Source organism: Temnothorax longispinosus, chromosome 9 (genome assembly GCF_030848805.1).
Source record: "Temnothorax longispinosus isolate EJ_2023e chromosome 9, Tlon_JGU_v1, whole genome shotgun sequence".
NCBI lineage: Eukaryota > Metazoa > Arthropoda > Insecta > Hymenoptera > Formicidae > Temnothorax > Temnothorax longispinosus.
This window is the reverse complement of record NC_092366.1, coordinates 18,187,713-18,201,455: the sequence shown is the minus strand read 5'-3', so window position 1 is coordinate 18,201,455 and position 13,743 is coordinate 18,187,713. Positions and strand designations below refer to the sequence as shown.

General features: G+C 46.9%; 2 protein-coding genes across 5 annotated transcripts in view; one reads left to right on the top strand and one right to left on the bottom strand.

Annotated features, from left to right (window-relative positions):
• Window positions 1–13,743, bottom strand: part of LOC139819370 (uncharacterized) — a 368,184-nt gene that overhangs the window by 19,145 nt on the left and 335,296 nt on the right. The gene's annotated exons all lie outside the window — the stretch shown is intronic.
• LOC139819361 (synaptogenesis protein syg-1) overlaps window positions 8,101–13,743 on the top strand; it is a 269,748-nt gene continuing 264,105 nt past the window's right edge. For 3 of the 4 annotated variants that reach the window (XM_071788638.1, XM_071788637.1, XM_071788635.1), the window contains exons 1-2: window positions 8,101–8,599; window positions 12,943–13,484. In XM_071788638.1, coding sequence (XP_071644739.1) covers window positions 13,424–13,484 — 61 coding nt within the window. In that variant the 5' untranslated portion in view covers window positions 8,101–8,599; window positions 12,943–13,423. The remainder of the gene's footprint in view (window positions 8,600–12,942; window positions 13,485–13,743) is intronic. The other variant, XM_071788636.1, reaches the window with a different exon arrangement.

The following is a 13,743-nucleotide window of genomic DNA, read 5'->3' as shown; positions in this document are numbered from 1 at the left end:
ACTCAGGATGATCAATGATGATTATATATTTTTATGTAAATCCGGATAACTGTAGAAGGGAGGAAGAGGATGTGACGCAAGCTGTCGTTATTCATTACGTTTCTTAACGAGGTAACCGATATTTAAGTTTCGCTTCCTGACTTAATGATCCAGAATGTCGATGGAATATCGGAGACTAATTAGGATAGAGTGATATTTTCAGTTTTCTTAATGGGGCACGGTGATATTTTTACTCCGGCTACGAGAGCGAATCGATGATCTAACGAATGAGATTGTAGTTCTAAAGCCGACGTCGCTAACGATTGGACGTATCTTATATATCTTCTCGCAAAGTTTCAGGGCCGCCAAGAATGACGTGCTCGGTATACCGAGGCGGCCGGCAAATAAATGCGCGAGAGAGTCCTCCGCCAAGGAGTTATTATGTCGCTGTCAGCGGTCGCGCGCATCTTGCGAGCTGTCGATCGATTAATAAAAATGGTAATCAGTCTCGTTAAAAGTTGGCAAATAATCCAAGTCAACTCGTCGTATCTCAGCTTAGACTTGCGAGATGGGGATAAAAAAAAAGTGAAAAACTCACATAAACCGTCACGGAGTCAGTCGCGATAAAAAAAAGCGTCGAAAGATTAATTGGTAAAATTTCACGCGTATGGACGTTGCAATTGGCCGACCCTTTCGCAGTGTAATTTCACATGGCGAAAATATTTACGAACTATTTGAAATTTGTTTAACTGAAAAACAGCAAAATTTCAGCAGGAGTAAAATTTTTATTTTTGCTTCTTTTACTGTTATATAAAAAAATTTATTGCCGCTTTTTCCCAGTGTATTTTATGTGGGAAATAAATCTCCTCAAATATTTGCATTGTTTATATAATTATAGTTATAATTTGCTAATAACTAATATCGTAGTTAATTTAATCTGTTTGAACATAAAATATATTGCCGTACATATAAATGGTACTCTGACGCCGATTATCAAATTCATCATTGGTTCATCATCAAATCTCTCCATTTCAACAACCGTTTAGCGATTAGTTCCATATTTCGTATACGGTCACGTGTATAGACATTCTCATTTTACGTGTCTCTTCGGTTACAAACTTTATATTAAACTGTAGCTATACAAATATAGCGAGTTATCGTTATTTGTTGCAAACAATTGATTTGCAAAATTACAAGTTCTTTCATGTTTAAAACTGAATTTTAAATTGGCACATTTTAAATTAACTCGTAATGTCTTTATACACTATGTAATCATATAGTACATATGTATAAAAATGTGACTACATAAATATCATTATCCGTGCAACAAATGGAAAAACGGGAAACCGGAAACTGGAAACCTCCGGTTTTAATGGATGTCGTTTCGGGGCAAACCCTATCGTTAAATATTGAGCTGGACGCGATAAACGCGGACACGCGTGGAGCTGGGTTACGCGTGCACGCGTATATAATGTGTGTAAATAATCAGTTATTTCAACAATTCCCCTCTGCCTACCGTCACGCCTCGTCATCGGGCCCCCGAGCGATACCGTTGTTGATGTGGATAATCAACCGGTTGACTCTTTAATGAGCCCTCGTCACTTCGGAAAACACCGCGGAAATTTCGTTCGTGATTACATTATCATCGGGTCTTCTTTCCGCTCTCTCGATCACTTTGAATTCGCAGACTTTGATTCTACGCTTTCTCGCAGAAGTTTCGATATCGAGTATCTTCGGTCGATGTTATCCCATCGTTCTCCGTCAGTCTCGTCAGCTTCGCTGGGTTATTTTGCTGAATATCGAATATTCGAGCGCCGTCGATTTTATTAAGTTTTGAATGCAGCGTCGCGTTCAACGGATGTTATTACCGCTAATGAGCATTACATAGAAATGCGCGCAGGTAGATAGAGATATATTCTTTTGCCCGCGAGGTACGTGCGAGTGCTGGATTACTATGCGGATGATACTGTGCGGTCGTTTTCACCACCGGATGGGGTGTGCTCGTACAATAAAAACAAGGGCAAGCGGAATAAACGGCAATCCCCCTACGCGGCAAACGACAAACGATACGCCGCGATAAGAACCGAGAATGAACGCGTCGCTCGATGCTCAATGGAAAAAAAAATTATGGACATTTTTGTCCGCCAATGGCATGTTGAGTGTGTCGTAACGAGCGCACTTATGGGCTAAGAATGCCCCCATTGTTGCGCCGCATTCGCGTGTAAAAAAACAATTGCGAGGTCGGACCTGTGTTAATCCCCTTCGACACGCGATTGTCGATTCCTTCGATGCTCTCGACTGACTTCTCGTTGCTGTCGCAGCCGCGGGATTTTCGCGATTCCTCACGCCGGCGCCGCCGCGCGGCCTCGATTACGCATGTACATACCGCATTAAGTATTCCGTGTACGTTCCTCTCGATCGCGTTAAAATACTAGAAAATGCGCGATATCGCCCGAATGCTGCGCCACACGCGCTCGAACAGTATTAGATTCCATTTTGATGCATATTACACGACGAGTTTGGCGCACGTGGTGCGGCGCGGTTGCGGAGAATAGGAATCGTGGTCGACCGCGGGGAAACGGCAGCGCGAAGCGCATCGAAGCCTATATGTATGGCGGATCTAATGCGTATTCCCGTTGACAGCCCGGGCTCGTCAAAGGGCGCGATCACCCTCGTTGTTGTCGGTTGGACGTGGCGGTCTATTATGCCGTTGTCCGACGTTCCGCGTCCCGTTGCGTCGGAAGGGTCGACAACGACGGCGGTGAATGTCTTTGCCGTGTACATCCGGATAAAGTAACAAAAGAGATCATGGAAAGAAGAAGAAGAAAAGGAAGACGAGGAAGAGAGCGGGTGGACGGCGCGACGGGGAAAGGGAGGAGAAACTGAACGTGACGATTTTCGTCGGCGCTTTCACGCGCGCGGACGTGTAGGCATCGAATCGGCTGAAAGGAATCCTCGTCACTGTCCACTTTTCATCGTTTTCTCGTCTTTCATCATGCCGTCGTTCGTTTCGACGTGCCCTGTTTCCACGGGATCGTCGAAAAAGAGCAAACAGACGCACCCGGCAGATGAAATCCTCGCGCCGGATATTGATACGATCGAAAAATTCGCCGTCCATCTCGTTCCGCGACGTTCCAAGCGACGACGATGACAAAGGACGAAGACATATTTGAGAGATTCCTATCGCTAATCAAAAATTTCCATTACCTTCAAAAAGTCTGTCACCCTTCACGTAAAAATCTGTAATGTCGTGAGAAAGCGCGCGTATCTTCTATGAAGTGTTGCACCCTTAAAGGATGATAAGGATGAAATAAAACGACCGCACGATGTTCGTATTTCGTTCGCCGCAATGCTTCGCTTTTATGGGGCACAGAGGGAGTAACAACACCCGATTACTTTTGTCGCCTTAAACCTGAATAATCGCCCCGATCGTAAAGTTAAATTGCACCGTCGTCGTGCGCGCGGTATTTTCGCTTTACGCAAATTTAGATTCGCTTTACCACGTTATCGTTTAGGCAAATACGTCAAAGTGGTAAACGGTGAATGCGATCATTGCGACCTCGGGGGTCCTTCGCCATTCCGGTTTTCCCCCGACGTGATTGTCTCACAGGGCTGGTTTAATTAGGAAACGGACTAGGGTTTCTGCCGGACGTTTACTCAACGCCGAGCTACGACAAAGCCGAAAACAATTGGTGCCAATGTCCTTCGAGCCCGCAGGCTTTGCTCGAGAAATTAATCGAGCACCGCGCCAAGGCAAACAGCCGAGCTTCGCGTTTACTCGCGCCTGCTGCCCGCCCGAATCGTGGTTGCTGCTGGACATTGAGAGGGAAAGAGAGAGGGAGAGGGAGTGAGAAGAGAGAGAGAGAGAGAGAGAAGGGGGAGCAGAGAGGTGGAGAGAGGCAGAATATCCACGACGACGGTTGCGCTGCAACAATGCGGCTCGGCGACTCGATGCATCGAGATTCCAATTGGCTGCCAGATAGCAATTCGTTTAGTCGGCCACTGCACCACAACCGATTATCGCACACGCATTGAGCCGGATCGAACAAAAAGTGCTTGCGCTTTTCGGATATTTCAACTTTCGCGTGGCGCGCCCGAAACCGGAAAATTTCGTTGTTTGGTTGTCAAACGACGAAACATTCTGCTGAAAATTCTTTTGCCGCTGACACCTATATAAAGTTGAAATCGACGAGTAGCAAAGTCGTCGCGCAATTTAGTCAGCTTATGTCAAAATAGTATGTAGCTGTGAAGTGGCCCAATATAGACGATAAGAGTAAGAGAGCGAGAGAAAGAGAGAGAGAGAGAGAGAGAGAGAGAGAGAGAGAGAGAGAGAGATCGTTTGAGAGGGTTAATTAGCTCTCGCTATAATCCCGATGGTTTCGGACCACATGTGCGTGGCTTAATGCACGTTTATTGCATGCAGCTGGAGCTTGCGTGCGCTCTCGTTGCGTTTATCCCCTTTTCCACCCTCTTCTCGCTTCTCGCGTATCAGCGGCCCCCCCCCCCTCTACCACCCGTAACTCGCATTCCGCCGTCCGCATATTGCAATCCCTCGTATCCCCGAAAACATTCAATCGGACGTTTTCGCTTTATCCCGGAATTTGCCGATTAATGGCTAATTAATAATATGTCACAACGGAGGGCGATCCAGTAAAATATCGGCCAATCCGTTCGTAATTCGCCTTGACTCGAATCATTTATATATCCTCGATGATCGATGATACCGACCGTACACGTAATGCTCGACGCAACTGATTCCGACGCTTGAAAGAGTTCGCGTTACGCGAACTGGTACATTCCGCTTTAAGTTATCGGAATTGGCTGCTTCAGAATTCTGACGTCCGATAGGGGCTTTCCATTCTTCATTCTTCGCGTGTGTGTGCGTAACACGCCCGCACACGTCGGTACGAGTTATCCTAGTCTTTAGGCACTCCTTCGGTGATGAAACCATCATTCCTCATTTCGTGCCGTGCAATGCCATTTATGCGAGAATTCTACTTTTGTCGATTCGTGCATCACCGTTTTGCGCAAAATTATCGAGAATTATTACGATTGTCGGTGGTTCACTTGACCTCGAGTTCCCGCGACATTTCCATCACACGATTAATTATTTCATTAATATTTACAGATTATTATAAATTATATTATATTAGATATACGCGCGTACACATGACGCACGTTCCTTTTCACAATCGAGAACGAAAACCCGCTCATTAAATCACGCTGTCGGGATTAAACTCGTCGGTGACATTCAATTCGATTTTTATTTTTAAGCTCTCGATTCGCGAGGAAGAATATGACCGTCCGTCTAAATATTATTTCTGGCTTGTTTTTGCGGTGAAAAATAATTTACCTATCTGCGCCGTCACTTCCGAGGGAAGTCGAGCTAAATACACTTGTCGTTAAAAACGAGCCGTAATGGAAACGTGCGTTTGAATTGTTACAGGGGCCACGCGGGTGCAGTTTGTCGTTACAGTTACGCGGCTTGCTCTCGAGTCATTGCAGCTTTGTCCGATATTACTTTCGCTCGTTTTGCCGTTATGATCTTTTCGTGGAGAGGACGGGAACTTTCGTCTCCACCAAGTGCAATCTAGTGGCGAGAAAGGAGCGGCCTGATATGAAATGTGTCATGTAAAGTACAAGTCTCGGGACATTTGCGCTCAACGTGTTTCCCTTCTTGAAGTTTTCTGCGGAATTTAATTTGCAGGTATACTGTAGGCAGGTATACTATAGAGTCACTGCAAGCTTATTCATATGTGTGCTTAATCGCTCATTACTTTACAATCTTCGATCGAAAATGCGACGCGATGCGCCAATGCTCACGATTCCGTTACGAGTCACACTTATACACAGTAAAAAATTTTGTGTACCAAATGTCAATGAAAGTTCACTCTAAATTTTGTGTTAATATAACTCATTCATTGTGTTACTTGTTGACATTTAGAAATGTTATATCAACATTTTTTACAAGTTATTTTTACATTATTGTAAACATACATTGTAAAAAATGTTGATATAACATTTCTAAATGTCAACAAGTAACACGATGAATGAGTTATTTTAACACAAAATTTAGAGTGGACTTTCATTGACATTAAATTTTTTACTGTGTATTTTCTACTTATCCTTGCATTTAGAAGATAGAGCCTAATTAATCGTTAGCTGTCCCACGGTCTGTCAGATCGGCGATTCGAAATTTACTTATCGCGTTTCTACAAGCGAATAGAACTCACACAAATGCATCGCATAATTCGGAAGAAGAATATGCGATACTCTTCACGCTGCCGCTAATTACTCTAATTAATGAGCAACGAGCAATCTTCCTGAAACATCCAAGTGAAACCGGCTGGAAACAACGTTCGACGGGCGCCGTGCGGCGCGGGCGCGGCGGAGCGAGCGCGGTAAGATTTCTGAACACGATCTTCTCTATCTTTCTCGTCGGGAATCGTTAGATAGCGACGACAACTAAGTTACCGCTGCGAGCGTTATCACGGCCAATTGTGCGGAAATACCTCCGATCGTACGTTACCGACATTGACGTGTACGCGCGTACGCGCCTCGTTCTCACCTCTCTCGCGATTCTCCTTCCGGTCCCCTTTCACCGCTATTTTCTTTCCCGCTTTTTCTTCTCCTTCCTCCTCTTCCCAGTTACTCCCATGGTCGGTGAGACGTTCGACAAGATGTTCTTGAAAGGCTCCATCTCAGCTCGGTAAGAGCCGCGCATCGGAAAAAGAGCTGCTTACCGCTCTTCCACCCTCAGTGGGGGAAACTGGAAACTATAGTAAACCAGTGATAGAAACGAGAAATCCTATAAGCTTCCCTTTACCATGGCAACGCAATTGCAGATATAAAGGGCGTGACGTGCGAAACAGCACCCTTTTGTTTTGATTTTTTTTAACGTCATATCGCGGTTAGCCCTCCCTTTTTCATGCTCCTGTTGTTATTTATTCAAAAAGAGAACGGTTGCGCACTATCGACGGTGGCTAATAATAACGCACTGTTTTTCTTTTTTTATTATTCTTACGACGAGACCGTGGCAATTCAATCATAATTCGTTTGATATCCGTCAACCTACTTTTCATGTAAAATTCCACGTATTTCTGGTTCTCTCTCATTTGTATATACAGAGTCGTACATCTATGTGTTGTTTTATAGAGCGATTAGACTAATTAGGAGACCAGGCACAGGACTAGTCTTGGACATCGAGATTACGAGATCTCCCGCTTTACGTAATTTAAATGGATCTCGTGTAGCGTGTATGTATATATTCGGGTAGTGGAGGCGGTGGCATTTCAAGCAGATTATAATGTTTTTTGTCTTTCTTGTTTTTTCCTTTTACGTGACACGGTGTTCACGTACGTGAAACGTTTCACCAACGTTTAGCGGTCTATTTTAGTATAAACGAAAAATTGAGTTGAACTCTCGGCGAGTTATATGTCAAAGTTGACGTCAAATTGAAAATAACGTGGCTGGCTGAATTTGATTTACCAGCACATTCATTATTTCGATGATTCTTTCAATGTTTCCCTCTCAGAGTGAAGAAGGACTTGTATACAAAGTACATTATTATTAAGATATGTTTCAAACATTTACATATTCTCATTTTAGTTCTCGATTTGCATAACAGAGATTTGTGGCAATATTCCTAACTTGTTATTGTTGCCAAAGAAAATGTGTATGTTCGTCGAAAGCATTTTACCTACAATTAGAAGAGTATACTAAAATAGAAATAGAGTAAAATAGAATCAAAACTATTTTCAACGGCAGACGAGTGTCATAATTAGTAAACTATAAATAAGCGTATCGAAACTATCGATTGTAGCAGTTTGAATTGATGATTTTTTTATATTTAGAACCTTTCAGAAGCCAAGAAAGAAAGTAATTGTAAAACAGCACTGCAAAAAATACAATTAAAAGGAGTAAATTTCTATTATCATACTGTTTATACATATGTAGGTACATATATGTATATCTTAATCGACGTCAGAATAATTGCACATTTTCTCTGGAAAATGAAGTTAGGGATTTCATTATCTAAAGTACAGATAAAGCGAACTGACAGCCTTTATCCACGGATGCTATCTCGCGTTCTTTTGATTGACAGTACGTGCGCCGGGGGTACCTATCGCGGGCATCGTCGACCGGGGGGGGGGGGCACGGGCAACGGGGATACTCACAGTGGGGCCCCCGGCCAGCCGTTGCGCCGCCGGGTGGACGTCGCCGCTCCCTAGGCAGCGGAGTGGGGGGAGAGAGAGACGAGATGCCGGCGGGCGTCGCGACGCTGCTCGGTAGCGCCACGAACTAAAAGTCCGGGCGCCACCGCGCGCCAGTGCCGAGCCCGCGATCGTGGCGAACGTACGCGTGTCTCGTGCGTGCCGTGTATATAACGCGCGCGCGGTGTTGTAACACGGTCCCCCGGTTCTCATCGCGTATCGCGAGCGAGCGGAGCGAGCGATCGATCGGTCGATCTTTCGCGGCGGAATTGTTCGGCCGGCGAAATCGTAAACGCGCGCGCGGAAAAAAAAAGGTTTTCGTCCCCGTCGCCCCTCTTGCACCGTCTCCCCGCGGACGACCGCCTCGGGAAACCGCTACGGTAAACCGCTCCAGGATTTGCAAGGTGGTCGGTGTCGAATTTTAAAAGCGGGATCGCCCGCCACCGCGGGGAGTCCCGGGGTCTCGAGGCGTCTTTCTCTCGCCGGGGCCACGTCGTTCCCTTTTCTTCCCTGCTCCTTCTCTTCCCCTCCCCGACCCCTATCCATCGTCGACGATGAAAAGTCGTGTTCTGACTTTTCTCCGTCGGCTGCATCCCCTTCTCTCTCTCTCTCGGCCCACCTTTTACCCAGCGCCGCTGTAAATCACGAAAGGTCGATAGTCACGGTGTGACGTGATTCCCGGAGCATCGCGGGGATTTTTCCAGCCGAGATTCCGAGATTATTGCATCTCCCTTCGTCCCGATCTCTCTTTCTCGCTTTTTCGATTCTTATTCGACGACGATCCGCCCGCGTATCGGATTGGAGCAGTCGCGCGGCGGCGTCGGCAGTGGCTTTAACGAGTTCCGCGGCTTTTTATCGGCCGGCCGTTCGGTGATTGGAATCCGCGTCCCGGCCTGTCCCGGCTGCCCCCGGCCGGGATTCTCGTCGTTTTCATCGGCGAAACGATCGGCGTCGATGTCGCTTCCACCGCCGGTCTGGAAGAACGACGGGAGGTGCCGACAGGTGTTTTTGCTAAGTAAACATGGCACAACCGGCTGAATGATAGATGAAGCACGTAGCTTAGTGAATGGGGGCTCGCGGGGGTCTTCTAACGAGCGGTACCCGTCCGATATCGATGAGACTTCCCAATTTTCTTCACGACGGAGCACGACGTCTTCCAAATCGCTAGATACAGCGGACTCGCAGAGGAGAATTCCTTCAGGACGCGAATCCAAGAGCGAGGACCTGAATCGACTAATTTTTAGAGTTCCGATTATCAATTCCTGTTCAACGGAAAATTAGTGCAAGAATTGAAAGTTTCGTGTTTTAAATGGACCATTTGACCGCTTCGTTGGCCTAATCGCGGGATTTCGACCATCATTTTGATTAATTTCACTTTTCGTCCTCGTTTAAAGCTTCCTTTCCGTGATAATTACGCGGGTGCTTTTTTTGATATTCGTTTAATTAATCCAGCCCGCGTCAAACACCGTTTCACAAACATTTCCGGGCTGCGTTTGTCGCTAGGCTTTGGTGTCCCGCGGCGTGCAGTTTACAAAAATTCCGGCTCAAAAATGAGGGAAAGTCAACGAAAATTTGTATTTCGGAGCTCGGCAAAAGCGTTCGCACGCCGAATCTCGCGTACGATAGGTAGCTATTCTCGTTAGTGTCGCGAACGCGTTTTCCCCCCGCCGATATACGCGTTTAGTTAATCGTAACGCGAATCCCCCTGCTTGCGGAGGCTGATGAGCGCGTTTTAACGAGCGTTTTCAGTTAACACGACGGCGACGTTCCTCGTGACCCTCCGATCCGATGCACGGGGACACACGTACTCCGCATCGTCTGCGTCGAGTTGATTCCCCCGCAGACTCGGGCGGAGGGGGGGGCTTGCCGAGCCCTATTAGCAAATTTGATTTGTCGCGGTGGCTCCCGGCTTCTAACCGTGAAACGGATAGTTAACGATTTTTCTCCCCCGAGCTTCCCGGCTCTTTCGCCGACAAATTGGAGCTGACGTGTCGCGAGACCTTCCGAGGCGAGGAGAAGGCGCTACAATGAAACGTTATCGTTAGCAACGGCTCCTTCCTCGTACGGCGAACATTGCCCCCGGGCGATGGAGCGCGAAGCTATCCGCTTTTCAAACGTGGAACAAAACGCAAAAAAAAAAAAAAAAGGAAAACTGACGAGTTCAAAACCGTGAGGAAACGAGGCGGTAGAAAGGAATCGACGTTTCTCGCGGAAACGTCAATTAACGCGCGATACAAAAAAAAAAGGAAAAGAGAAAGAGAGGAAAGAATGCAATCTCATCTCTTGCCGCAAGGTCAGTGAGATTACTTATCGGCCCGCCAGGACTTTTAACTTCTGCGAAAACCGATAAATTCATTGGATCCTACTTTCCAACGGGTACGCATCCCCCACCCACGGTTCGTCGGCACAAGTTTTAAACTAGTAAAACTCTCCCGGCCTAAAACGTGAGGAGACGTATAAGTAAATTCGATTTAATAGCGTAAGTTGGACCATATATCACGATTAAAGCGGAACCGACTTCCATCGGACTTTTCGTCGAAGAAAAACAACTCGTACGATGTATCGAGGAAACCGAGATCGAAATTGCGAATGGTATCATCGTCGTGTGAGATTCATCGACGTCAATTCATCTTTCGTGGTATTTGTTACGGGACAGTCATTATCTTTAAATATTATTGCATTCGAGTATTTTTAAAGGCATTTTACTTATACTTTTACGTTAGAGTCAACTACGAGGGAGTCATATATCAGAGAGATAGAGAGAGAGATATTAGATTCTCCTGTGGAGTGATGTATTGAATGTTTGAACGCGCGAGAAACCATAACATCCGCAACGGTGGGGAGGAGATCTTACCGGGAACAGGATGCTACCAGATGTGCTGTTTGCCGACAAAATTTCGAGTGAAAAAAATAGATGCTCGTGGAAATTCCGTGTTGTTACTGTTAGCATTCTCTCGAGTTGGAATTTTAAAATTATAAAGAAAGTAGAAAGATGAAAGGATTCACAAATCGATTCTATTCGTTCGTAATTTTATTCCTACGGCTACCAAGAGGTCTACGTCTTCGCGTATAGTAACGTAGTTCAATAAGCAACGTCTACAGGACTATGGACTGTTTTCGCGTTGTATTAATGCGACTTTTATAGTTCGACAAACAATCGAAATGTAGTAGAAGCAATAACAATATCGTTGGAATTCTCTCTACGAAGAAAGGAAGTTGGTAATTCGTACAAAAATGACGTAGCTTCGAGAAAACGTTTCATCGCAATTCTTTATCGATCGATCTGTCTGACCACAAAACTGTAATTTATCAACCAAAGCGCGGGATACGGTTTCGCGGGATATTTTTCTACAAGCAATATTCGGCCCTTGAAATATAAAGCAGACACCTTACAATGTTTTCTCGAGCACTTCTCAAAAATGGATTCATTTTTACGCGCAATTTGTATGCATTACGAAATTATCATTTATCTCTCGCTATATTATCTTTTTTCTGGCATTGGAACCGTCTTTGAGATACGTGTAATATCGTAATATCCGATGCAGTGTCGATGGCGCGGGAGTTCGGGATTATCAGGCCAGTTGGGACAGGCCGCTCTGTTCACGGATTCTTTAAAGTTGCCCGAGCTCGAGATCTTTTAAACTTGAGTACGAAGTTTAAGCTAGGCGGTATGGAAGAGCGCCATGGAGGCTCCGGCAATTAATCACTTAGCGGTTTTATTCAATTACGTCTACGCTGCGGAGCGGAGACGTTGAGTGCCGTTGAAAGTGGCGAGAGGGCGAGGAAGACGGTAGCGGAATGCATCGGGGGGCTTTCGGGAAGACAGTACCGGGCGATCAGCGAATTATCGTCCTGAGCGGAGCTTCCTGGGGGAAGCCTCGAAAACCTCGTAAAAGTGTTATTCGAACTCACGGTCTGCCGCAACGACGGCACGGTATCGCGTAGCGTTGCATTCCTGTGACGGCAGGCCACCACCTGGCACACATTCTTTTATATGCTCCGAGTTCTCCATCGATCACCGACGGCCGAGAGGATCATGAAGCCGAGAGGAACGATCTACCTGCGTCCGTGACGCGTGCACGCCTTTCTTCGCGCTCGCCGCGCGATAAAACGTGCGAGAGGACCAGCGATGCGAGAAAAACGAGGGAGGTGCGTGAGGACGGAGGGATCGGGAGGGATCGGCGATGTATAGCAGAATGAATTCACGTTGGGCTGATCATTAGAGGTGTATTCAGTATATCCCACTTTTCCCGCGGGTACGACGAGCAGGTTGAGCCCTCGCTTCGAGGCGAGAAATAGCGATCTCTCGATCGCCGCTACGTTGACTCTTTACTTCTTCCATCAGCTCCTCGAGCGCTCCTCGCCCGCGGAAGTTTGTCGCGCGGCTGATCCCTCGTGCAAGTTTTCCTCCCCTCGTTTCATCGAGTTTGCCCGGTGCTCTGGTCCGCTGCTCCCCTTATCCTCGACGATATCTTCGTCGCGATTCCTTCCGCTTCCATTCCCGCCGCTTTAACATCTCGCGCTCCGCTCGAGAAATCCCCGTTTGAATCGGAGCGCGAATCCGTAGCCGCGTCCGAGCTCTCCTCGTCGGAGATACGGAAATAGGATAGATTCGACCGGGGGAGAGAAAGACGCGCGCGGTGCTCGAGATCCCGTGACCACTTTGCGATAAAGCCGCATTGTTGCGACTGTTTTCGCAAATCATTGGTTTAGCGAAAACTCGAACGGCCCTCGTTTTTTGAATTTCTAGAACGAGGGAGCGGGTCGCCGACGAGATCTGCGAATGGGTCATCAGTGAACGGGTGACGGTGATTCATACGAGACACTCTTATCGTAAAAGAGAATTCGTGGAGATCCGTGATCAGACTTCGCGCGGAGAGAGAGAGAGAGAGAGTCAATCTCTCGCGAAGAGCGGACGAGGGATAAGTGATATGAGTGCTGAACGCAGGATCTTTCGTGACGTTAAACGGCGATTGAGTGGCGAGCGGTTCGCAGGAAATACCATCGAGTGATCGGCACGCGAGGAAGACCGGACGTCGCGCGAGGATAGCGAGAAAGAGAGAGAGAGAGAAAAAAAACAAGAAGGGCGTAATAGCAGTGTGTTTGTTTTTTTGGGTTGCGTGAGGAAAGCGAACCTACCTACGCGTGCGGCAAGAGACGAGGAAAGTGAAGACGAGCTGGAGGACGGCCGGGTGGAAGTAGCCTCGAGGTGGGAAGGAAGGTGAAAAAAGATGATGCGGTGCCATCCGATCGTTCTCCTCGCCGGCCTGCTCACCGTCGTCCGTGCTCAAGGTCAGTGTGTTGCCCGGCATCCTTCATCTTCTTTTATTCTTACTCTTCGTTTCCCCATTATGGCGCAATTATGTCTTACTTTGCGTTCTCCCGATCTCTGCCCTGTTACCCGGTCATTCCTTGACTTTCGGCGGTATCTCTCTGTGTACGGCGAGAGATCGTATCTCCGATTTCGGGGATCGCGCGATTTCTTCCTTCTCGAAAATCGCGGAGACGACATCGACGACATGTCTCACGTCGCGAGAAATGTCAAACGTCT